Here is a 24,497-nt window from a genome sequence, read left to right on the forward strand (position 1 = left end):
GGCGCGGCCCCGCGGGCGGCGCGCTGACGTAGCGCGGTGCGGGGGCGCGCACGGCAGCGGCCGCGCCGCAGTGCCCGCCGTGCCTGCCCCGCGCGTCCCCGCCCCGCGCACAGCGACGACGCGAAGGTCGTCGGCAGGGCCGGGCCCCGGTCCTGCCGGGATCCGCCGCGCTTCCCGGGAGCAGAGCGGAGATCGATCCTCGCCGCCGCCCCCGGTGCGGCCGCCGCGGCCTCGGGCGGGCCGTTAGCTGCTCTGCCGGCCGGGCGGACGGCGGTCAGTCGCTGCAGCCCCGGAACAGCGGTGCGGGCTGCGCTCGGTGCCTGCCGGGCCCGCCCGGCCGTGCCTCAGCCCCGGGGCGGGGCCGGGTCCGAGCGGCCGGGAGCCCGCGGGCAGGGCTGCGGCACACGTGGGCTCGGCCCTGGCGGGGACTCGGGGCGGCAGAGTCATGGCCGGGCTCCTCAGGGCGGCTGCCGGCTCAGGGGCCCGTCTGAGCAGGTCACCAGCACGAGTCCTGGTTCTGCTGGGTGACAGTGTGGCATAATGGGCAGCTGTGGCATAATGGGCAGCTGCACGTGTGGCTGACAGCTGCCTCCCCCAGTCCACGCTCTGTGTGTGTGCCTCTGAAGCACTAACACTCATCTTAGTGTTACTGGTACAGCAGTGTTTAACCAGCAGCTGGAACATGGTGTACAGAGGAGCAAGAGGAGCTTTACAGATTCTCCTTTGCCTTGTGTGCTTGTCAGGTAGCTGTTAAATCCCATCCTCAGGTTGAGACTCCCTAGCCTGGTGAAGGTGGTGTCCAGAGGGCAGTCTCCCCCGAGCAGGCTAATATTTTATCATAAGCCACTGATGGCCCTGTGAGTGTGTGACCTTTGACTGGTCCTTGTGCCCCAACAAGTTCTTCTTTGACTAATCATCAGGAGTAATTCTCCCCTTAGGCTAACTTCCTGTCCTGCACTGTTTGTAAATCTGCCCTTTGTCACTGGGGATGAGATGTACAGGGGCAGAGGAAGTGATACCTACCCAGGAATCTGGGTACCTGGCTTCCTCACTTCTCTCGGATGCCCCTGAAATGAGAGACATGATAAGGTCTTGGTCATGAGGAAGGGTTTTCTGTCACTCCTTTCCTGTACTTGAGACCTGATTGCAGCATCCTGTGCCGTAGGCGTGGTTCTGGATGAGTCTGCTCCATGTGAGGTGTGCATGGTATGAAAATACAGGATGAATGGCAGCAGGAGGTGATTCCCAAGTCTGTGACAGTGACAGGACGTGGCTAGAGTGTCTGTCTCAGTCTTTGCTGTCTCGGGAGCTGCTCTGAATGGTGTGACCTCAGCCCAAGTACTGCCTTCCAGGTTTCAGAGCCCACTGTCTCTGGCCTCCTGCCACGCTCTCTGCGTTGACATCTCTCCGGTCTGCTGACTTCAGTTGCTCTCCTCCGCTGCTGCTGGTGGCATGCGAGTGCCACATCTGCCAAGAAGCCAACTTGCTGTTTGAAAGCTTTCCAGGAGCTTCACTGGTGTCTGTAATGACCCTTCAGCGTGGGTGGATGCCAGGGGCCTCCAGAGCTGAACTCGTTCCAGGCGTCATGCAAGGACCCGTGCTGGTGCGCATGCCCTCGTGGGAGAACAATAATAGCTCCACGTACGGTAGGCTCCTGTGAGTGCCAACTCCCTCGATCTCCTCCAATGCAGGCTCAGGGATGGACTCCACCTTGTCCCTCTGAAGAGACTGTGCATGCTCTCAGCAGCCAGGAGGAGATTCTGCTGCCAGATTCTCCACAAGCTGCCCCGCAGCAGGACTTGTGGCAGCCTGGGAGGGGATTCGTTCCTGCAGTCGTGGTGCTGCCGTGCCCAGCACCTGCCCATGGACAACGCCGTGTGTGTGCACTGTCTGCTCTGAGCTCTTTGGCCTGCGTCGTCTGAACTCCCCCGAGCTCCTGGCAGACTGTTGGCTCGTTTTCCCAAGTGCTCTCTCTGCTCTTGTTGCATTCCCTCTCTCAGAGCCCCGAAAGGATGTGAACTTTGGAATGGGGTCTCTGAGCACGCTGCAGACTCGGTGCATGTGTGAGACTTGCTGAGTGACAGGAGGACTGGTTCATTGCTGCGAGCAGCCCTTCTGTCTGGCTGCAGGGCACCAGCCTTGCCTGGGCCCTTCACCATGTTCCTCCTGCTCCCCTTTGACAGCCTAGTGGTTAATCTCTTGGGGATTTCCATAACTGTCCTCTTCACTCTGCTTCTGGTTTTCATCATCGTGCCAGCAATTTTTGGAGTCTCCTTTGGCATCCGCAAGGTTTACATGAAAACTTTATTGAAGATTTTTCAGGTAAGTCATGTTTTCAGAGTGTTCTCTGTGTTTGCAAAGGTTTGTCCAACCATGGAAAAGAGGTTTTTGCCTCAGGAGGGGATTTTGTGTGACTAGAGTGGAAGATAGGGCTGTGGATGCTGTGCTGCTGCCTGTTGACCTCTTTGGCTCATCTCAGCCAAATGCCATTTATGAGACCTCTATTTGTGGGCTGTTTTTTGCCCTGTAATTAATCTAGTAAGTCTTCAAGTGAAGCAATAGTCTAGCAAGGCTCTGCAGTCGTCAGGAGCACAGCAGGATGTGAGGGGTAGCTTGGAGGGGTTCTGTCCCAGGCAGGGCAGGGTGCTGCTGCAGCAGTGTCAGGTGTGATGGGGAGGGAGCAGCCAGCAGGTTGCTCCTCTCTGGGGCACATTTGAACGAAGCAAGAGCAGAGGAGGTAAGGCAGGACTTCTGTGCTGCAAGCCCTGAGTGATCTGTGGCCAGAACCCAGAGCTCTCAACGTGCTTGTGTCCTGGAGTGTCACCTACTGAGCCGTGTCTGGACCTGCCACCTTGGAGGACAACCAGCAGCCCTTGCCGACCCTCTTGGCACACAGAGGACAAGTGGAATTTTCCAGCTTGTTGTCATGCTGTTCCCTTGCCTGCCTTTGGTGGACTAATTTTATGGGCTGTCTCTGAGCCAGCACCTCTTGAAGCAAGTTCCTGACCAGACCAGAATGTTTTATCTACTAGGAGTAGTAGGTAAAGCCTATACCACCCTACCCTGGCAGCTCAGGGGAAAGCAAAGTGCTAGGGAGGTTTTAGGCTCTTAAATATGGAGTTCATGCTGCTGAAGGATGTGTGGTGTAGCTACTGCTGTTGGAACAGGGCTGATTCTGCCTGATACTCTGGGGAGTATCCCTGTAGTGACTGGCTTGGGAAGACAGCCCTGGAGCTCACAGTGTTCAGCTCTTTAAACTCTTGAGTCTTCCCAAAAGCCTGAGGTATAAATGGGAAGGCCCTGGGTTTTGTGAGGGGCTTCATTAACACAGGTATTGGAAGACCTGACTACAAATTTACTGACTGAAGCGGGCAGAAAAAAAAAAATAAATGGAACTTTTCACAGTGTTTTCTTTTTCTCCCCCTGTTCCTTCAATTCAGGAACATTTGCTCTCAACACCTATATTGGTGTTTGAAAACTATTTTTCTGAAAAGCTATTCCAGCTTTTATTAAAGAATCTTAGTGTTAGGATAGAGGAACTCTCATGCCCAACTGGTCACTGATTTGGTGGAAAATTCACTCACTAAGTTTGACCATTCAGAATGGTGTTTTGGAGGGCTATTACTTACTCAAAATACTTTCCCAGCACTCGAGGCTGATGTTGGGAACCCAGAGGGGCAGCACGTGGGAGTGTGGCAGAGTCTGGAAGCTCGTGGGACACAGCCCAAGCTGCGAGGCCTGGCTGGCAGTGCCACACCTGTGTGGGTGGGCAGGGAGGGCACCTGCCTGCTGCCCCTCAGGTGTGAGGCTGGGTTTGCTGCTGCCACAGTCAGGATGGAGATGTGCTGGGCTTGCAAGCACTGCCTTCTCCATAGGCTGCTGAGCTCCTGCGAGGTCAGAGCTCCTCTCCTGCCTTCTGGGATGGCAGCATCTAGGCAATCTTCTGCAATGCTGGAGTTCTGGCTGCTGGCAGAGGCAGCTGCAAGGTGAGCAGGACACTCCATATGCAATTAGCTCCTCATTGCTGCCTCCTGATCTGCTGCTGGTATGGGCTGAGATTGGGATGCCAGAGTTCACAGCAACTTCCCCTCTTCACAGAGAAGCGTGTTGTACACAAGTCCTTCTTCTTCAGAAGCTTGTCCTTCCAGACCTGTATGAATTACAGGCTGTGAAGGTTATTTGGAGGGCAGGCAGGAAAACTGCACAGAAATACAGCCTGCAGTTTGTGCTGGTGCCCTTGAAAATTAGCTGATAGAACAAGTAGTCCTGGCACAGGATTTGGCAACCAGCTGTCTGAGGGTGCTTGCTGCTGCTGTTTTGGGCAGATTGCTGAGCTGAGAAGCAGCAGCAGCCATCAGCTGAATCAGAGGGGAAAGGATCCCATCCCATCATCAGCCTGATGTGTCAGCAGCAACCTGAAAACACAGTCTCTGCTTTGAATTTGGAAGAAACAAGGGTTGAAGAGTAGCACTGGTCCCCTGACCAGCTCCCTGCACTGTGGTGCAGACACCTCAGCAGGTTGCACAGCCCAGCCAGAATCTGTGCAGTGGCAACCACGTGCAAGGTGCAGCAGAGCTGAGAGGTCACAGAAACAGCAGAAAACCTTGCTGTGCCATCTCATCACTGAGCACTCTGCTTCCCTCTGGCACTCCCTGTTTCCCAGGCCAGCCCCTGCTTCCACCTCAGTTCAGCTGGGTTCATCACTCACTCTTTCTGTTCTGTATGGGAACCCTGCTTTAGCCCCATCTTCTCTCCTGCACTATGGTCCTTCCTGAAAGTCAGCTCTAAAATGGGCAGTAGTGTGGAGCTAAAGGCCTTGCCAATCTTGGTTGTGCTGTCTGTCTTGCAGTGGGCAACACTGAGAATAGAGCGTGGTGCCAAGGAGAAGAACCATCCATTGTACAAGCCCTATGTCAATGGTGAGATCCTACCCTGCATGGCTACATGGAGTTCAAAATTTTTGGGGGGAAGTGGGGTAAATGTAGTGTCTCTGAGCAGCTGAGGTCTGCTGGGAAGTCTTTTCCATGTAGGAGGGAATTCTAGGGAGGGCAGGGAAGCACCTTGGGAGTGCTTAATTTCTGGATAGTGGGGAGGTTCATGCCTGTCTGGACTGGAGAAAGGAAGGGGGGGACCCTGAGGAGGGCGGGTGAGGAAGGGCCTTGGCTTTTGTCTCTCTTTGAGTGGGCAAGTCACAGTTTGCTCAGAGCTGCCTGCGGTGTGTTGCAGGTATCATTGCAAAGGAGCCAACGTCACTGGAGGAGGAGATCAAGGAGATCCGCCGCAGTGGCAGCGGCAAAGCCCTGGACACCCCTGAGTTTGAGCTCTCAGACATCTTCTACTTCTGCCGCAAAGGCATCGAGACCATCATGGATGATGAAGTGACCAAGAGATTCTCAGCTGAAGAGCTGGAGTCCTGGAACCTGCTCAGCAGGACCAACTACAACTTCCAGTACATCAGCCTGCGCCTCACTGTGCTCTGGGGACTTGGTGTGCTCGTCCGCTACTGCTTCCTTCTGCCCCTCAGGTGAGTCCTGCTGCCAGCACCTGCCTGCCAAGAAGGTGCTGCTGGCCTGGTTTTGCTAGCATGTAGTTTCCCTCTTTCTGCAGGATAGCCCTGGCATTTACTGGCATCAGCTTGTTGGTGACTGGTACCACAGTGGTGGGATATTTGCCAAATGGAAGGTGAGTTCGTCTTTGAGGGAGAAGCAGGTGGGGAGCACTCTGTGCAGTTTGAGACCTTATAATCCTGAAATTTCCCTAGAAAGCTTTCTGTTCTACCACCTGCAGGCACAGCAGGTGGTCCTGGTAGCTGTGGTCTCTCAGGAATGGACACCCTGTGATTTTAAACAAAGGGCCTAGATGTGAGCACTAAGCTGCTGGCAGAGCGCTCAGCCCTGGCCTCTGAAAGGAGTAATAACAGAAAAGAGCAAAGGCCAAAATTCTATTCTCATGAGTTCAGAATCAGTGATGATAAGCTGACAGCAAAGCTCAGGATACGCTGTGTTTCTGTAGGACAGATGTGAAGGCTTGGCTGGATTTCACAGCCTGGGGCAGCTGGGCTGAGTGGCACTGTTCCAGGGGATATTGTAGGGCTGGGGAGTGATGGTCTGTGTCCTGGGCTGCAGGTGTAAGGACTTCCTGAGCAAACACGTCCACCTGATGTGTTACCGGATCTGCGTGCGTGCCCTCACAGCCATCATCACCTACCACGACCGGTAAGTCCTGTCTGCTCCACGCTCCCTGCCCAGGGGGTGCTCCATGCTGGGCATTTTGTATCTCTCATGCTTCCTTCCCCTTCCTTCACCCCTGCTTTTGTTTTGCATCTAGAGAAAACAGACCCCGAAACGGAGGCATCTGCGTGGCCAATCACACCTCCCCCATTGATGTGATCATCCTGGCCAGTGATGGCTACTATGCCATGGTAAGGTACCAGGCCTGGCTGCCTGCATGGAGGGAGCAGCAAGGCTTGTTATGGGGCAGGAGGTGGGCAGCAAGAGTCCTTTGTGCATGTAGAACTACTTGACCCTGCATGGTGTGGTGGGGCACTGTCAGACTCTTGTCTGTGGCATGCAAGCTCAGCCTGGAACTCAAAGCACCAGGGGTCTGTGGGTGCAGCTGTAGCAGTCTGAATTGCTGCTAGCATAGTCCAGGGTAAGGAGGCAAAAAGGACCTTTGGATAATATCCACAGATGTTTAATTCAGCTGTGTGGTGAGATGATCAGGTCACAGAACACAGGAATGCAGAGGGTCTCTACAGGGGCCTGGGGGCTGACCCTGGTCTCAGGGCAGTACAAAGGTGAGGACAAATCAGGGAATAGGGAAGGAGTGGGTCAGGGACATAGGAACAGACATAGGAACAGGGGAGGGAGCCAGTGGGGTCTGACAGCTTTTTGAGGCACGCTTCTTGTGCCTCCCCAGACCAGGGAATGCCCCCCCCAGGGTCTCCACATGCAGCTTTGCAAGAAGAGCTCTAGGCTTTGCTGTTGCTGGGAGAAAAAAGTGCTTCCCCAGCTGGACCTCCTGCCATGGGGAAAGCACTTTGGGTTTGCTGTATCTGTCTTTCAAATCAGAGCATGGGACTTTTCCTCTTAGCCTTTCCAGGCTAGAGCAGGAAGATGAAGCTCAGTTTAGCTGTGAAACTGTTTGGCACAGCCTTGACTTTCATGTGTGCCTGCATCTTTTAACTTGTGTTTTCTTCTGTTCAGGTGGGTCAGATCCATGGAGGGCTCATGGGTGTGATACAGAGAGCCATGGTGAAAGCTTGTCCCCACGTCTGGTTCGAGCGTTCCGAGGTCAAAGATCGTCACCTCGTCGCCAGAAGGTGTGACTGGCTGCAGGGATGGGTCTGGAGGCTGGGGGAGGTAGAGGGCTGCTCACCTCCCTTGGATGAGGACACTGCATGGCCTCACAAGTGCTGGGAGGTTGTGCCCCTGTTGTTGGGACCCTGATAGTCCCTGGTGACTGCAGGGTATGGATTATGTGTGGATTGCTACTGAGAGCATCTGTGCCTTCTGCTAATTTTTGGCACTCTTCTGTTTAGGCTCACAGAACATGTCCAGGACAAAAGCAAACTGCCCATTCTTATTTTTCCAGAAGGTGAGTGCAACAAGGCCAGAGAAGCACCAGGTGGAGGAGGCACCTTGAGATAGCACCATATCTCTGTTCCTTTCCTTCTTACATAGCCAAGGGCTTGAGACCCTCCACTGAGAGAGACAAAAGGGACATTTGTGTCTTTAGAGCTGAGTGAGCCCAGAATGCAGGAGTCACACACGATGTCCCAGTGACCCAGAGAACAGGGTTTGGATGGAGTTAGGGGAGAGCTGCTGGGTTCCTGTTGCCCTGCCCTTAAGCCTGTAGCTTACACTTCTGAACTGACTTGCAAAGGAGAGTTAAGATTGTGCTTGTCTCTTACAGGAACATGCATCAACAACACATCTGTGATGATGTTCAAAAAGGGGAGCTTCGAAATTGGAGCTACAGTTTACCCTGTAGCCATCAAGGTATGACAAGGCAATGTTCCTAGGGCACAAGTCTGTCTGCACCTGTGTCTTGGCAGCCCAGTCCAGCCTGGTCTGAGGGCACAGGAAAGCTGAGATCACTCCATGTAGTGCTCTGGCTGACCTTTAGCTTGGTTTGGGGTGGAACTTGGAGCCTCAGAGAGGGTGCAGCCCCTGCCTGACTTCCGTGAACTCTTCTGCCTTTGCAGTATGACCCACAGTTTGGAGATGCCTTTTGGAACAGCAGCAAATACGGCATGGTGACCTACCTCCTGAGGATGATGACCAGCTGGGCCATCGTCTGCAGTGTCTGGTACCTGCCCCCAATGACCAGGCAGGTGAGGTGAACCCAGCCTGTCTGATTGCTTTCCAGTTTGGCCCTTTGCTCCTGCTGAACACTCTTGTTTTGCCACAGCCTGAAGAGGATGCAGTGCAGTTTGCCAATCGAGTGAAGTCAGCCATTGCCAGGCAGGGGGGCCTTGTGGATCTGCTCTGGTGAGTCCAAGCAGGCTTTTCTCTTCCTGGTGCCAGAGTTCCTTGTTCTGGGTCCTGGGATGTGCTCATGGGCTGTAGAGCTCCATTTGTTTCTTGCTTAGGGTAGAGCAGGCCTCTGGAGGAATGTCCTTCTGTAGTAGAGACCAAAGTCTTTGCTTCTTGTGTATGCTGGGCATCAGAGCTTCATCCTGTGATTGTAGCTTGCATTGGGATGCCCTGGGTTTGACTTGTTTCCACTCTGCAAGGTGTGTTCAGCTTGGGAACTTGCTTTCCTAGGCACTGAGGTGTCAGAGCCCAGGAGGCAGGCAGGCAGTCTCCTGTAGCTGTACCAGAGTAGCTCATGTTTCTGGCAGAGTTGCTATTTTGGGCACAGTGCAGGGCCAGGGGGGCAGCTCGTGGCACAACCAGGTAAGGAAGTGATGCCCTTTGGGGACAGGTGGTCTCACTGCAACTCTGACTTGCCCTGAACAGTCCCAGATGAAGATGATGCCTGCCTGCAGCCTCTCTGATAATTACTCTCTCCCCAGGGATGGAGGACTGAAAAGGGAGAAGGTGAAAGATGCATTCAAGGAGGAGCAACAGAAACTCTACAGCAAAATGATTGTAGGCAGCCACGAGGACCGGAGCCGCTCCTGAGCCTGCTGCCTCCAGCACTGCCACCCGGGCTGGCCAAAGCCCCTGCCTCCAGCACCAGCCAGGGCTTGTCTGGAGCAACTCTGAATCTTTGGACTTGGCTACTCCAGAGCTGCTTGGACTCGCTTTTTCATCCTCTGGCTGTTGTTTGGCGGAGGCACTATTGCTGCCTGGAGTCTTGATGCCTTTGGCAGCTCATGGCAAAGATGCCTTCTTGTTACTGTTACAGTGAAGCCCCTCGCAGGGGCAGTATTAAATGAAACTCTTATGGTGTCATGTGCTTCCATCTGGTGTGTCCAGCCCCAGGGGAGGACTGGTGTGATGTGCATGTGTGTCAGTCACATGTCTCCCACAACACAAAAGCTGCTGAGCTGTGCTGAAATTGGCTGCCTTGACAACCAAGGGAATCCTCCTGAGCCTGTCCCCCTCATGTGTGAGGCATAAACCCCTTAGGAGCAGAATGTGCCTCTCAGGCCATTTTCAGTTCCACTTCCAGGAGAAATCTTTTTCTTTTGCCACTTTCCTGTCAGCTTGACCCAGACTGTTGCTTCTACAGTGTCTGACTAACAGCCTCTTCACTGCTGCTGATGCAGTAAGGATCATACTCCTTGGAAATCTCCCTCTGTCCCCTGGGGCTGCAGGGTGCCAGGTGTCACTGGAGTGGCAGGTGGGGCTCCTGAGGAATCTGGTGTAGGAGGGCCCAAGACTTCATGGCTAGGGCAGCAAATCCCTTTTCAAATGTCTCCTGAGGGAAACAGTGGCATCTGACCCTGTCATGCACACACATGGATAGTATCAACCTGTAGCAAGAAAACTGAAATCTTGTGCTGGATGTGGTGCCCCTTTCTGCTCTGCAAGTAAATTATTCAGTAAAACAACTTGCATTTGAGCATGTCTCCCATGTACTTTCCCATTTTCCTTACATTCCTACAAACTTGAGCACTTACACTGGGTTCTCTGCTCTTAAAACCAAGAGCTGTTTCACTGCTACCTGCTAAAGCCTGCTTAAATTTTCTAATGCTCTGGAGAAGGCAGTTACCTAAGTGCCTCGGACAGCTGCTCTGTGTAAGTGGCCTTAAATCTGAATTTTCCTGCACTTTTTTATTTACCTGATGGAAGCTCTGGCTGCCAGCTCAGGTGGCCATTTGGATGAAGACCCCTGCACCTTGCTGTGGTCTGGGGAGCCCTGGAGGGAGCCACAGTGAGTCCAAGGTTGCTGAGGCAGTGCTGTGCTCGCTGCCTACCGAGGGTGGCCCTTCCCTGTGTGCTGAGCTGCAGCTGGGGACACACCTGCTGGGGACAGGGACATCCCTGCCTGCTGATCCCTGCTGCCCAGGCAGGGTCTCCAGGCTCTCCTTCACTTCTCCCCATTCAGCAGCTGCTCCTGAGCCCTCTCAAGGGCTGTGTCCCCAGAGCTCTCCTCTCTGGGGGTGGGATGGACATTTCCTTCAGGCACTGCTGAAGGCCACAAGGCTCCTCCACCCCCTTGTGTCCTCAGGCACCTGGATCCAGCTGCAGGTGCCCACAAGTGCCCTGTCTCTGACACCATGGCAGAACCCTCCTCAGCTTTGCAGGATGCCCAGCCACCCTGCTGTGCTCGGGGACCGTCCCCAGCAGCATTCGGGACACTCCACAGCAGGCAAGGAGCTGGCTGGACAGGTTAGAGGAGGCACACATCCATCTTTCCTTGCCTCTCCCACCCCATGCCCCCAGTCAATACGTCTCTCTCCGATGAGAAAGTTAATAAATTTAGCTCTAGATTAAAAGTATCGATCATTTCATTTGTAAGCGATAAATAACCGGGGGGGGAGCACTGGGCGGCCCACGGGGTAGGGGCTGCTGGCTCTGGCTGCAGCAGCCGTGCACCCCACTGGGGCCAGGAGCCCTCATATGCATTCTGCCCGGATGCTGGCATTGATTTGCTATTAGTCTCCACGCACCACCCAGTAGCACATCATTCCCGGAGCTGCTATTAATGGCCTTTTGATAAATAATCACTTGTAAGTCAATAAATTTTTATTAAACAGCGTGGCGCTTTGATTTATGAAAATCCGACGGGGTTTGTCTGGGAGAAAAGGGATGCGGAATTGAAGCGGAGCTGCCATCCATCTGCCTGCCAGGCTGGCCTGCCTGCGCCGCACTCCTGGCTCTGCCCACACAGCCTGAGGCTGCCTGGCAGCGGGCACAGGCTGGGCAGAGCTCCTGCCCAGAGCCCAGCGCTGATGGGGCACTGCTCTGCTGCAGCAGAAAGTGGGAGCCACGGTGGGCAGCACAGGGAGAAAAGGGGGTCGCTCCTGGCTGCTGGGCTGGGACCCTGCATGGATCAGCACTGTTTGGGGTCCTGTCTCAGCGTGGGGATGCACGGGGCAGCCAGGCTGCAGCAGCCATTTGTCACTCTCCCTGGCTACAGCAGGCCCTTTGCCACCTGCTTTATTTGTCTCCCAGCCCTGACGTGGCATCAGACAGGTGTTAAACTACTTAATCACTTTAAAATTGTTTTAATTTTCTGTTTTGTATTGATCTCCACAGCACCAATTAATCAGCTCACTGGACCAGGCAGTTAGTACATTAAAAATTGTCAGCCAAGCTGGGCAGCTTAGAAAATGTTAAAAAAATATCCCACCAGCAGCCCCTCACTTCTCCCACCATGTGGAACCTGCTGAGCTCTGGCTCTGTCCACAGACAGTGATGTGTTTCTTCCAGCCCCGTGCACCGTGCTCCCACGGGACCTGCCATCCCACATCCCAGGGTCCATTAGCTCTGTCCTGGCCCAGAATCCATCCCATGGAGGGGCTGCATGGCTGAGGGGGGAGCATTACAAGCCCCACACTCACTGCAGGGGCTGGACAGGGACCTGTGCAGGGACAGTAGTCCCCTAAACTCTGTTAAAGTGGCACTGAGCAGTCAGGTCCCCTTGCAAAGTGCCCAGAGTGCAGTGAGAGATTGAAAGGGGCTTTAAGCCAAGTGTGAGCCTTGGCATGTTGTACAGTGATGATCTGCACACGAGGCTGGTGCTCAGGGCCACTGAAAGGTCCCAGTGGCTCAGGAGCTTCAGCTGTCCCAAGCGAGGACTCTGCCAGCAGCCTGTTGCAGGTGCTGCCTGCAGGGAGGGGATCCCTTCAGCAGCCTCACTCCTGCCCCTTCCGTGCTGCTAATCACTGCCCGATGGGCCGGCAGCACCTTATCTGCTATCGATTTCCTTCCAAGACACAGCCCACGTGTTTGCTCACACCTGGCTGGCACTCAGCTGGCTCTTGGCTGAACAGCTGCCAAGCTTGCCCGGCCTTGCTGTGCCTGTGCCAGCTGCAGCTCCTTTGGTGTCCTAAGCAGGTAAGGACAGCTGGCCCCGCGCAGCACCCGCAGCTGGCATGCCACTGGTGAGCCACGAGCAGGGGGTGTGCAGCCCCATGTGCTCACAGATGTCTGTATGTGCAGCCCCCACTGCACAGGGGTGCAGCACAGAGCAGGGGGGCACCCAACAGGTTGGCAGGCAAACACACTGGGGCTATTGATGCCACATCAATCCTGCAGCCCCGACAGGTGAATGGGCTCTCACTCACACTGTTAAGATAAATGATATTTATTTGCTGCTAAGAGCTTCCAATAAGAGGCCCCAGTGAGTGACTTTTGAACCAGCAGCTCTTGCTGCTGGTACACGCCCAAACCAGAGAAAACCCTGGGAAAATCTCCAGGGCTCCCCCGCTTCTGTGGGGCACTTCCTGTCCCACATGCAGCACCACAGCACGGCCCCTTTCCCCTGCCTGGCATGCAGACCCTGCCCCATCCATCCTATCCCCAACCCTTCTCTAGCCCAGCCTCACAAGGCCACCCTGGACCACGAAACAAGTGCTGGGACTCCACTGGGACCTTTATTTCATCAACGCTGCACCTGACACTACCACGTGTGCTGCTCCCAGCCCTGCCAGCCGTGCTCCCCGTCCAGCTGTCAGCCACCCCACCCCACAGCCAGGCACCTGCTGGTGAGGGGGGTCACCCCAGGCCAGAGGGGCAGGCTGCGCTGGCGCGCTCAGCCGCTGTGCGTGCCCAAGCCCAGCATGGAGAAAGCCGCACGGTGCTTCCTCAGCAGCAGCCGGATCTTCTCGTCATCCGAGTCAGGGTCCAGGGGCTTGTTGTACTCATCGTCCTCGGTCTCAGAGGCCGCCCGCTCTCCGCCAGAGCCCCCCGCCCGCTGCGAGGATGAGGAGGGCTCCAGGGCGCTCTTCTTCCTCCATTTGGTCCGTCGGTTCTGGAACCAGACCTGTTGCCCCGTGGGCCCGGCTCGGTTAGCAGCCAACACGCCGCGCACCCCACGCCACACAGGAAGCTGTACTCACCTTCACCTGAGACTCAGTCATGCCAAGAGAATAGGCCAGCCGTGCTCTTTCCGGACCCGCCAGGTACTTGGTCTGCTCAAACGTCTTCTCCAGAGCAAAGATCTGGTGTCCCGTGAAGGTTGGGCGCGTGTGCTTCTTCTTGTGGATGCTGTCAGCCAAGTGAGCAGGGGCTGCAGGAGAGGAAGAGAGAAGTGGCTGAGCTCTAGGCAGCCCACGACTCTGGACAGCTCTCCCTTTGTCCACACTCGCCAGCCCTCAGTGACCAAAGAGTCCCTCTGCACCTGTTCCTCTCCAAATTAAAACTTTATTCCTGCTTCAGGGCTTCAGCCCCATCCCAGGAGGGCTGAGCTGCCCACTGTGGAGGTCTCACAGAGCAAGAGCTGGGATAGGCCCCCCCTGATCAAGGACAGTGGTTGTGCTGAGAGGGTAAGGGTCGCTACCAACAGTGCTTGACCCCAGAGCCAAGCAGTGCTGGGAACACCGTGCCCCATGTCCCACACCTTGCAGCATGCATGACATAAGACAGGTCATTGCCTCGTAGCTGTGCCAGGAGCAGACGGCCAAACTGCCTAACCCATCTGCTCCAAAATCATCACCTGCGAAGGGGTGAAGGGGACCAGAGCTGCAGGTTCTGAACAGCTGCACACAACCTCCTGGGGCTTCCCATGGGATGGCAGGTGCACCCATCCCACCTACCCTCTGGGACAGCAGCAACATGTTCTGCAATTCCCCCGACAGCTCTCCACCAGGAAGGCAGCGCTGCCAGCCTGGAGCTCTGGGGCTGGCCCGTCTCTGCCATGAGCTAACCAGGCACTGACCCCCAGCGAGGCTGCTTGAGAGACAGGGAGATCTTGTGGGTCAGAGGGGGCAAAGAATCAGTATTTGTCATTAGAGCTGCCCCTGCCCTTGAGCCAACGAGAGACAGGGAGATCTTGTGAGTCAGAGCGCTGCCTGGGGGCAAAGAATTAGTATTTGTCATTAGAGCTGCCCCTGCCCTTGAGCCAAAAAGTTCTGCGACCATTTGAAGTCCAGCACCTCCAGCACTGGAGCTCTCCCCACTGTCCTGGGCGAGCCTGCTGGCCATCCAACCAACAGGACAACGGCAGAGACACAGCCTGGCCCATTCCCTAGCGCCCACGGGCAGGGACTCCGCAAGGTGCCCGTCCCCTGGGGCACCCACCACCCACCCAGCGCTGCGAGCCCCCCGTACTTACGGCCGCCGCACTGCCGGCCGCCCCGCCACTCCGGGGCCGCCTCCGCCCAGCAGCTCCGGCCCCGCGGCAGGTACTCGCCACCAGCCTTGGGGAGGGCGCCCACCTGGGGCCCGTAATAGACGCCCGGGGAGCTCAGTCCGTTAAATCCGCCCGCGTGGGGGTAGCCAGGGAGGAGAGCGCCGTTCGGGGTCGCCGCGGGCCGGCCGAGGATGTCGGAGATGCCGTGGGGGGTGCCAGCCGCCAGCTGGGCACCCAGCCCGGGGGGTGCCAGCTTGTAGAAGGAGCTCTGCACTGAGTACTGGCAAACGGGCGCCTTGGCCTCGGGGAAGGGGCCCAGCGAGGGGCCGTTGAGCAGAAAGGTGCCTGGCAGGTTGGCATCCATGGCTCTAGCACCGAGAGCTCCTCAGAGCGCCGAGCCCCGGAGGTGCGATGGCCGGCCCATTACCGCCGGCCCGGGGGGCTACAGAGCCCCGGAGTCCGCGCTGGCCCGTGGGCGCCTGGCTGGCACGGGGATGCCGGCGGGGCCGGGCCGCGGGCAGCCCCGGTGACCTCGCGGCGCCTCCGGCCCCGGACCCCCAACTTGGGCTCGGGCAGCGCCAACATTTCTCTGATAAAGACGCGGCCCATTAGAATAACGCGCAGCCATTGGCCGCGCGGCTGCGGGCGGCGCGCCCATTGGCCAGGCCTCGGCGGCCGCGGCTGCTATTGGCTGCGACTCAGCGGCAGCGCGTGATTGGTCCGGATCAGACAAATTGCGCTTTGAGCACCGGCGGTGGCGGCGGGAGCGGCGGGGACGGGACAGGACGGGACGGGACAGGACGGGACGGGACGGGACGGGACGGGACAGGACGGGACGGGAGACGAGACGAGACGAGACGGGACGGGACGGGAGGGGACGGGAGGAGACGGGACGGGACGGGAGACGAGACGGGACGAGACGTGGGACGGGGACGGGGACGGGACGGGACGGGACGGGACGGGACGGGACAGGACGGGACGGGAGACGAGACGAGACGGGACGTGGGACGGGACGGGACACGGGACGGAACAGGACAGGGGGCACGGGACTCGGGACAGGACGGGACACGGGACACGGGAATGGGACGGGACACGGGACGAGACATGGGACACCGGACACGGGACGGGACACAGGATAGGACGGGACGCGACACAGGAATGGGACGGGACGGGATACGGGAATGTGACGGGACACGGGACGGGACAGGACGGGACACGGGAATGGGACAAGACACGGGACAGGATGGGACACGGGACGGAACGGGACACGGAACAGGACACGGGAATGGGAGGGGACACGACACGGACGGGACGGGACACGGGAATGGGTCGGGATGGATGTGATGGGACGGGACGGGTCGGGATGGGCGGGATGCAGGGCCGGGGCGGCGCGGACGCTGGACAGCGCTGCTCGGGGCCGTGCTCTCGGCTGGGTCTCTCGGTGGGGACTCAGTAGCCCCGGGGCCCCGGGACACCCCCAGCAGTGTGGGGGGAGCGGTGGCACGGACGCTTCCAGAGGCCGCTCCAGGAACGGCAGAGACACGGCCGGACCCACCCTCCCGGCAAGAGGGGACCCGGCCCCGGGCTCTCCGTCTTCCCCGCCTTTGGAAAAGCAGAGACGAGACACCGTTTGTGTTGATTTATTTATTAATTCATAGTCTGATAGCTGGTGTACAGGGAAATGATCTATACATCAGGGCCTAAGACAGGGAGATCCAAAAGGCTTGTTTCCATAACAATTAAAAAAAGAAAATAAAAGTAATTTTTAAAACTTCTAAAAAGCTTCTAGTGTGCAGACTGCAGCATTCTCTAGGCTCAATGTTGGGTGCAGCCTCCCCCTACCAGCCCTACAAGCAATCTGAGCGCGAAGCAATGTCACTGCAGGTGCCTGGCACGGTTGCAGCACAGCACATTCCCTACGGCATAGACAAGGCCAAAGCACTGGACCCACACACAACTCTAGGGTGATGCTACGGAGTCAGCTGTTGCAGTGGGTCTAGGGAGGTTATTGTACGCAGCAAGGGTGATGGATGGAGAGTCTGTGCCTCTATGGCTCAACTTCGGGGTGGGGAGGGGGCTGCTTTGCTCTCCAAGGCTAAGCTGGGTCAGTCGCTCGGCTGCAGCGAGGCTCCTTGGCTGCAGGGCAGCCAGGGGCTCTCCCAGCAGATGTGCACCCGCTGAAGGGCAGGGCTGCCCTGCCAAGGCCACCACCACATAGCCTGAAGCTGGAGGGGCGCTTGTTCTGCACCTGGCCGCAGAGAACCAGCTCAGACTCTGCCAAGCAGGTTCGTGGCCACGTCCAGGAGAAAGAGCAGGGGGTCCCCACATCACTGTGCTACAAAGGCCAGGTCCCCACATCAGCTGGGTCAAGGACAGGGTCAAGGACCTGGGACCAAGTGCCACTACCTTCTCCCTGCGCTCCTGGGGTCAAGTATTACAACGGGGTCAACGTGCTGCCCAACTCTGAGCTCTGCTCCTGCCGGAGCAGCCGGGCCGAGGCTGCCCCAGCCCCCAGGGCTCAGGCAGGTTCCACCTGGAGAAAATGCAGCTCCCATGTCTCTGGGTTTGGTCCCGGGAGAGTCAGTATCCAGGGCGATGAGCCCCCCTTGCAGGGAGGCCAGGGTCCCTGCAAAGCCCTTGCCTGGGGTGCATATTGCTGGCTATTGCTAGCTCCTGGCTCATCTCCTGAGCAGATATTGTGCTGAGTAGAGCTAGGCACAACCCCACGTGTGGCACAAGCACCTCCTGCTCTCTCTCACTGCACATCCTCCCTGGGCCCCAAGCACCTCAAGGCAGGCCTACAGCTTCAAGCCAGCTGGAGCCAACACAAACTGGGGCTGGACCACGGGACTGCACCTCTAGCCCCCCCCTCTTCAGGCCAGCAAGGGGCCAGGCTCAGGCAGAGGGGCACAGGACAGGGGCAGGCTGCTGCCCTCTCACTCCTATTGCCTTCCTGCTCCCTTCACCAGAGCTGCTCACATATTCCAAAGGCTTTGCCCATCCTGCAGCCTGAAGAGGTATATGAGAGCAGAGCTGTCAGTGCTTTGTACATACTGCTAGAGTGTCCCTAGGGGTTTGCATAGTATTTATTGGTTCATATACACAAGGCTGATTGCTGTACAGTTTACACTTTCAACATAAGCAACGAGCTCAGTGCTCAGCCCAGAGCTCTGCCCTGACGGGAGACTTTGCACGTGCTGGGGAGAGGAAGGGCAGCCCTGCACCAGTCCCTCTGCCCAGGGCAGCTGTGCTCCCTGCAGCCTCCCCTTGCACCCTCTGGCCACTGCTGCCCCCCCCGAAACCCAACACTCACAGGGAGGGATGAGAAGCAAGTCCAGCAGAGGCAGCACAGGCATTTGCGGGGGGGCCAAGCACCTCTCCTTCCACGGTGAGCAGTGCCATGCTGTCCCAGCTTTCCTCTTGCAGCTGGAGCACAGACGTGGGGATGCATCCACGCACGGAGATGGAATCTCCTTTCCCTCTCGTTTCCTTCTGCTCCAGCTCTTGCCTCCCAAAGGAGCTGAGAGCATGCCCCTGGTGTGTGGTGCTGTCTCTGGGCTCCTGGCAGCAGCGGGGCAAGGATGGAGGCCCCTCGTCTGGTTTAAGTACTGTAGCTCATGCGTCTTGCAGTCAGTCAGTCATGCGGATAGGACGGTAAGTATATCTCATACAGAAATCATGCCATTAGCCTATAGAAACATGTACAGCCAGCCCTGCTCCCCTCCACTCTCTGCTCTCCTCTCCTCTCTCCTCAGGTATGTGTCAGAACGTGTGTGAAGTTCAGTGGTTTGGTGTTGAGGTGCGATCCTGGAGAGACACAGAGAGACACAGAAATGCAGGGGTTACCAAGGCATTCATGGTGGCACACCCGGGATTAATGGTGGGGACAGCCAGCACATGGCTGGCAAGTCCTTTCTGTACACTGTGCTTGTCCCACATGCACCCACAAGACAAGTTTTGGGGGGTGTCAGACAGTGACAGAACACCACTGAGTGGCAGGCCTGGAACCAGGAGCGATGACATCGATGGTACTGATGGTGCTGCCCCATCTGCACCGGGCAGCAAGCTGAGCTGGACCAGCTGCAACGTGGCACTGGGAGGGAGCTGGGAGGGCTGCTCCAGGATCTGGGGTGGAGGAGGCCAGCCTTGAGCCCCCCACCTCAGCTAGAATGACTGACTGCACCCCACTCTCCCAGCAGAGAGGAAAACCTCCCCCAGTGCACACCCAGGGCCACTTTCACACAGTGGAAAACTGCAAAAGCAAAGCAACAGGAGCGGTGCCCCAGAGAGAGGCAGAGCCAGGGACTGTCCGGGGAGTGGGGCAGGCAGAGGGGGACAGAGTCTGCATGAACATGTGCCCACAAGCATAAGCCCTTCACACACCCACAGAGAGCTGACTAACAGAGTGGAGAGAGAAGGGAGAGGGAGGACAGAGCGAGGCATGCGTGTACAACAGAGGCCAGAGGACAAACTGCCCCTGCTTGGCAGCCTCCTCCCAGGAGGAGCACACATGCAACACCTTCCCCCAGTGCTGCACTGTCAGCCCAGCAGTGAGTGTGCAGAGAAAAACGATGCAGCTAGGCTCAAATGTGCTGTGCCAAGCAGCCTGCCTTCAACCTGGCCTAGTCCCACTCTACAGGGAAGGCAGGGGGATCAGGGAGTGCACAAGACTTAAGGGGTCATTCTGAGCTCAGTGAGGATCAATGGAAGAAAAGTCCTAAGTCAAAGGCAGGTGCCCTGTTGTCAGCCCCTACAAGTGTCACATTCCTGCAGCTGCCACTCCTGCATCCCTACTGCCCAGACATTCCCCAGCAGCACCCTGCCAAGGCCTGCCCCATCCTGCCTTCAGCAGACCTCAATGCTTTGCTCTGCGTGGCTGGCATAAGCAGCAGCTGCATCTCCCACAGCAGTGCTCTGAGCAGAGGCAGCACCCAGGGCCCCACAGAACCAGGACACCCTTCACCTGACCCACAGCTCTGCCAGAGCTCAGCTGCACCCCTCGGGAAGGGCACCAGCTCCAAGGGCTGGTCTCACTGCCACAAGGCTGCAGTTAGTGCTCATGCATGAAGGGGGTGGCTCTGCTCAGACCCCATGCAAATGCAATCTAGTCCCCGGAGCGACTTGGACAAAGACCATCCCTCTGTCTGCAGCCCAGAGTAACCAGGAGTAACAACTCTGTGACCCTGTCACTGGGGACACCCCCCCTGAGCACCCACGTGCTGCCACTGCAGCAGCAGCCCTTGGCACCGGGGCTGCACTGGGGTGCTGTGCACGCAGCTGGCTGCAGCATTGCTGCAGACCAGGGCTCCCTATGCACCCAGGAGCAGGTTATCAGCAGGGCACACTGCTGCCCACCCCCAGCCCGTTGCTGCAGCACAGCAAAACCTCTCTGCAGGCCAAGAGCTGGGCACTGCCCCACCACACCTTCCCCAGGGGAATGTGCATGACCAGCAGCTCAGTGCAGGCAGCAGCATGGAGAGCCAGGACAGAAGGAAGAGCAAAGGTAGGGTTACCTCAAAAGAGGCCATTTGAGGGGGTCACTGCTTCCCCCTTTTCAGGCTGGCTCGTTTCACTATCTGAGCCCCCATCCTGCCCCCAGAGACCTCTGGTTTCGGGACATGCACTCGCACCTCCTCCTGAGGAAGCCGAAGGGGCAGGAAGCAGGACATCACCCAGGTGAACAGACAGACAGAGAGAAAAGGACAGGAAAGGGAAAGGTAGAGTCAGTTGGCAGGCAGAAAACACCAAGCAAGAAGACTGGCGCAGTGGGCAAGATTTGCCTTAGAAGTCTTAGAGAGGAAACAGGAGAGGAGTGCAGGGCAGAAGAAAGGACAGAGGGTGACATTGACCCAAAGCCTGAGAGTCCTGCTGAAGTCCTGAGAGTCCTGGGTGCTGGCCCAGGCAAGGCAGGGCTGTGAGCCACACTGTACCTTGGCGCCCAGACCATCCCGGTGCAAGATGGAGTATTTCATGAAGTGATCCTCCTCAGCCTCCAGGTCTTGGGGCTCCTGTAGGGAGCCCTCCAGAATCAGCTCCTCCTGTTCCTGCCTGTCACCCATGTCACCAGGGCCCAGCTGACGCACCACCTTCCGGATAATCTGTGGAGACCCACACAGCTGGGCGTCACAGCCGGCCCCAGGGCACCACGACTCCCTCCCCACCCAGCCTGCTCCCAAACCGCACGTGGTCCCCACCCAGCCTGCCCCATGAGCTGGAGGAGTGCCGTGACTGTAACCGAAGACAGCAGGACACCAATGCCCTACATGGGCCCCGGGCTACAGGGGTGGAGGGGAGAAGAGAAGGGCTGCGGCATGCCCTTACCCACATCCAGCCGCTGATCACTCACCTTCTTGGTGACGATATTGCCTTGATCGTCTGTGAACTGCTCCTCGGTCACCTGCTCTCCAGGGAGATGAAGGGCTTCGTTCCCCTGCAGGAACAGGAGGGAGATCAGGCCATGCGAGGGCGGTCAGGGGAGTCGTTTACCTGGTCGAACAATACACCTGGCGTGCACCCCGCAGCCCCGGTGTCCCGCCCTGCCCTGCCCCGTCTCTGCTCTCCTGTGTCCGTCCCGGGGCCGGTCCCTCGGCTCGCCCGCTCGTTACCTTCAGGAGGAGGCGCCGGCGGACGACTCTGGCCGAGAGAGCCTCCTCATCATCCGCCAGCCCCTGGCTCTCCCCGAGCTCCTTGTCCAGCTCACGGTGGGCGTGTTTGAGCAGGAAGCGGACAGAGCCCCTGACGATGTGCATGACGTTCTGGCAGCTGACCAGGAAGAAGGCCAGGAGCACCAGGGCGATCAGCAGCTGGGCCAGGAAAGCCCACATCCTTCCTCCGGCCGCAGGCTGCCGCTGTCAGCGCTCAGCCATGCCCGGCAGCGCCCGGCTGGAGCCGCAGCTCCGCCGGCTGTGGGCGGCGAGAAGGGAGCGGGCAGGTGGAGCGTCCTTTGCGGGCTCAGCTTCGCTCCGAGTCATGTGGCCGGCACTGCCCCGGCCAGGCAGGGAGCAGGACAGCTCTGTCCCTCTCCTCTGTCACCTTTCCAACAGCCTGTCCCCCCCTGGTGCGGTGGGAGGGCGGCGTGCGCTCCTCCGTCGCAGGACAAGTGAAGCCCTGGGCAAAAGCCAGGGCTGTGGGGTGTCACTGGAATGACAGTGACTCAGGTAACGCGGAGCTGAACAGTCACCTCCAAGCGTGGCCGTGCGTACCCTGGCTGGGGAAAGGTGCTTGCCTTCACCTTGTACCTGCTGGCTCTGTGTGACCGTGGCATCAAGCCCACCACCCAGCCTGGCCCCCTAGACCAACTCTATTTCTGGCTCCAGCAGGCTGCTGGGCTGGCAGCCAGGGCAGATACTCAATAAGGAACAAGTCTGGAGGGTGACTGGGTTATAAATGGAGAGCAAGAGCTCAGGTATCAAGCACAGCGGGCTATTCTGGGCTGAGAGGCACCCCAAGGGGCAGGAAGTATGCTAGGAGAGTTGAGGAGCTAGCACCTGGTCTGCCTGACGGGCCTTGCAGCAGGCTCCAGAAAAGGCTGTCCACAGGGTCACCACTTTCCTGCAGGGCTGACTCCCCTGCTCCTACCCTCACCTGCCCAAAGAAGCGGCTGTCGGCCTCCTCCTGCCAGCCGCCTGTGGGGTGCTGAGGCTGCCAGTCGCTGTCCTCTGCAGAGCTGATCCGCATCAGCTCCGTGGCTGGCACCAGGACCTGCTCTTGCTGCTGGCCCTGTGCCCCAGAGGCTGTGGTGTGCGTTGGGAGCAGCCTTCGGGTGACTCCCTCCTGCCAGGAGCCCGCTGTCAGGTCCTGTAGGCAGGAGATAAAGGAGCCTTCTGCATTCCAGTCCCTCAGCCTGGGCACCAGAGAGGGACAGGGATAGGGAGAGAGAGACAGAGAGAGAGAGGCAGTCAGCTTTGCAGGGAGTGCTGCACCCTGAGCACCAGCCGAGCTCCGGCAGGCACACCTGCACCCCGCAGGCGCTGGCTCCTCTCCCCAGCTCGCAGCACTGCTGGGCGCCTGGCAGAAGCAGCACAAGACACACGGATGCACAAAAGGCACAGGCCACCTCTATGCCATGCTCCCTGCCCATCCCACAGCCTCACAGCTCGGCGGCCAGGGGCTGAGGCAAGAGCTTGCTGTGCTCTCACGGTCTAGTGTGGTCTAGCTCTAACTCTAATGTGGTCTAATGCTGTGGAGCATTTCTGGGTGCTGCCAGGGACTTTGTGGGTCCAGTGCCACTGGGAATGTGGGAGGAGGCAGCCCAGGTTAGGGTTAGCACTTGTAAGTACAACCTACATGCAGGGCCTGGCTGACTGGGGTCTCTTCCAGGTGCTCTGCAAGGAGCCCTCCAGAGCATTGCCAGAAAGGCCCAACCATCCTTCCATGTACTGCAGATGCCTGGGCTCCAGAGCTGGAGACCAGCAGGGAAGCAAGCAAAGCAGGGAGATTATTGCAGCTGGCCCAGCACAGGGCTGTAGCTGGCAAAGCAGTTGTGCTCCCCTACCACGGTCACCCTGGTGCCCCAGGCTGCAGTACCTGTCTGCACTCTTCTCCACATCATGGCTAAAGGTAGGTGATGTCATGATCCTGGTTTGCACCTTCTCCTGAACTGAAACAAAAGAGACTTCACTCTCCGGGTCCTGCTCCCCAGTCCCTGGTTGATGATCACCAGATGGCATCTTCCCCTCTGGCCTCTGCCCCTCCTCCTGCTCTAGAAGGTCAATCAGGCCATTCATGGCATCTGAGTCCACTGTGTCATCCTCAACCAGGTCCATAGAGCCCATGTGGTCCGGGCCATGAGCATCTGCTAGAAGTTGCCCTGGGAACCGGCCTTCGCTCGTGGCATCCGAGTCCTCAGCCTTGCTGCACTCCAGAGAGGAGTCCTCAGCAGTCACCAGCGAGGGGGTGAGCCCCGAGGACCACACCTGCATGTCGGACATCTCCATCAGGGCATCCTGCTCAGTGGCAGCCATGGGGATAGCATCCATGATGGCCACCTCATTCCAGTACTGGTCGGCACGCAGCGGGGATGGCAGTGTGTAATGCAGGGAGGCAGGGGACAGCAGCTCGTCCTGCAGTGAAGCGTAACCTATATGGGCAGACAGAGGCATCATGTCCAGCAGCCACCTCACGCACGCACAAGCACAGTAGGGCAAAAGGGAGGCAGCTTCTGGGAGGATGGCAGCCCCAATGACAGCAATGGTCATGCCACAGCCCCCTGTGGCCAGGCTGAGCAGGGCTGTGCTCACAGCGGCAGCTGCTTTCACCTGGTCCCTGCAAATGCTGCCATGCCTCCCCTTTAAATCCTGGGGCTGGTTTGGGCAGGTCCTGGGGCTGCCTCCTCCCTGTGAGGAGGACTGGCCTGGTGTTCACACGATTCTCCATCCACACTGCAGGACACAGTGCCCTCTTTGCTACCCTGCTCCATCAGACCCCCTGGTCCCTGCCCACAGCCCCCATCCAGCACCAGCTGGCTGTTAGCCTGGAGTTCAAGTAGCCAAGTCTGGCAGGCACCGACTCTCAAAGCCAAACACTCTCCACAGCACAGAGGAGCAGGTTGGAAGATCCATGAGCAGAGAAGAATGGCCCAGAACATGCCATGCAACCCCAAGGCCCTGCAGAAGGCAGCCAGGGCCTTACAACCCCGCTGGTGTCCCCAGGGCTACAAGCCATTGTCACGTCTCATTGCCCAGGGCCACGTGCACAGCTCAGGCACATCCACACGAACTACAACCAAGCCAGGCACTCCCACCCATGCAGGTGGCTTTGCTCAGCCTTTTTCAGCTTTGAGCCATTTTTTCACCCCTGGAGATCAG

The 24,497-nt window shown here is 57.9% G+C and overlaps 4 protein-coding genes across 5 annotated transcripts in view; 1 reads left to right on the forward strand and 3 right to left on the reverse strand.

The window, feature by feature from the left end:
* Window positions 1–1,162: 1,162 nt before the first annotated feature.
* On the forward strand, window positions 1,163–9,398 carry GPAT4 (glycerol-3-phosphate acyltransferase 4). 2 transcript variants are annotated; one of them, XM_041424956.1, is made up of 13 exons: window positions 1,163–1,603; window positions 1,692–2,322; window positions 4,850–4,919; window positions 5,227–5,524; window positions 5,608–5,682; window positions 6,126–6,215; window positions 6,328–6,421; window positions 7,206–7,321; window positions 7,541–7,596; window positions 7,915–8,000; window positions 8,207–8,335; window positions 8,413–8,492; window positions 9,020–9,398. In XM_041424956.1, the coding sequence occupies exons 2-13, from the start codon at window positions 2,158–2,160 to the stop codon at window positions 9,126–9,128; spliced, it is 1,368 nt and encodes a 455-aa protein (XP_041280890.1). In that variant the 5' UTR covers window positions 1,163–1,603; window positions 1,692–2,157; the 3' UTR covers window positions 9,129–9,398. The 2 variants fall into 2 exon arrangements, with proteins under 2 accessions (XP_041280890.1, XP_041280889.1); XM_041424955.1 differs by having other exon boundaries at window positions 1,163–2,322.
* Window positions 9,399–9,542: 144 nt separating this feature from the next.
* NKX6-3 (NK6 homeobox 3) lies at window positions 9,543–15,202 on the reverse strand. Its single transcript, XM_041424957.1, has 3 exons — window positions 14,674–15,202; window positions 13,460–13,629; window positions 9,543–13,383 (listed from the first exon to the last, which is right to left on the reverse strand). The coding sequence occupies exons 1-3, from the start codon at window positions 15,053–15,055 to the stop codon at window positions 13,153–13,155; spliced, it is 783 nt and encodes a 260-aa protein (XP_041280891.1). The 5' UTR covers window positions 15,056–15,202; the 3' UTR covers window positions 9,543–13,152.
* LOC121346710 (vegetative cell wall protein gp1-like) lies at window positions 15,134–16,616 on the reverse strand. The gene is given in 4 exon segments (XM_041424741.1): window positions 15,134–15,757; window positions 15,759–15,931; window positions 15,999–16,120; window positions 16,612–16,616. Coding segments are annotated over 4 exon segments (924 nt in total).
* ANK1 (ankyrin 1) overlaps window positions 16,321–24,497 on the reverse strand; it is a 33,508-nt gene continuing 25,331 nt past the window's right edge. Inside the window, exons 40-47 of the mRNA XM_041424742.1 lie at window positions 23,218–23,770; window positions 22,115–22,534; window positions 21,991–22,066; window positions 21,297–21,539; window positions 21,038–21,121; window positions 20,622–20,789; window positions 20,205–20,327; window positions 16,321–18,498 (exon numbers count right to left, since the gene is read on the reverse strand). Coding sequence (XP_041280676.1) covers window positions 20,229–20,327; window positions 20,622–20,789; window positions 21,038–21,121; window positions 21,297–21,539; window positions 21,991–22,066; window positions 22,115–22,534; window positions 23,218–23,770 — 1,643 coding nt within the window. The 3' untranslated portion in view covers window positions 16,321–18,498; window positions 20,205–20,228. The remainder of the gene's footprint in view (window positions 18,499–20,204; window positions 20,328–20,621; window positions 20,790–21,037; window positions 21,122–21,296; window positions 21,540–21,990; window positions 22,067–22,114; window positions 22,535–23,217; window positions 23,771–24,497) is intronic.

The sequence above is a fragment of the Onychostruthus taczanowskii genome, unplaced genomic scaffold (assembly GCF_017590055.1).
Source record: "Onychostruthus taczanowskii isolate IOZ18803 unplaced genomic scaffold, ASM1759005v1 scaffold84, whole genome shotgun sequence".
Classification (NCBI taxonomy): Eukaryota; Metazoa; Chordata; class Aves; order Passeriformes; family Passeridae; genus Onychostruthus; species Onychostruthus taczanowskii.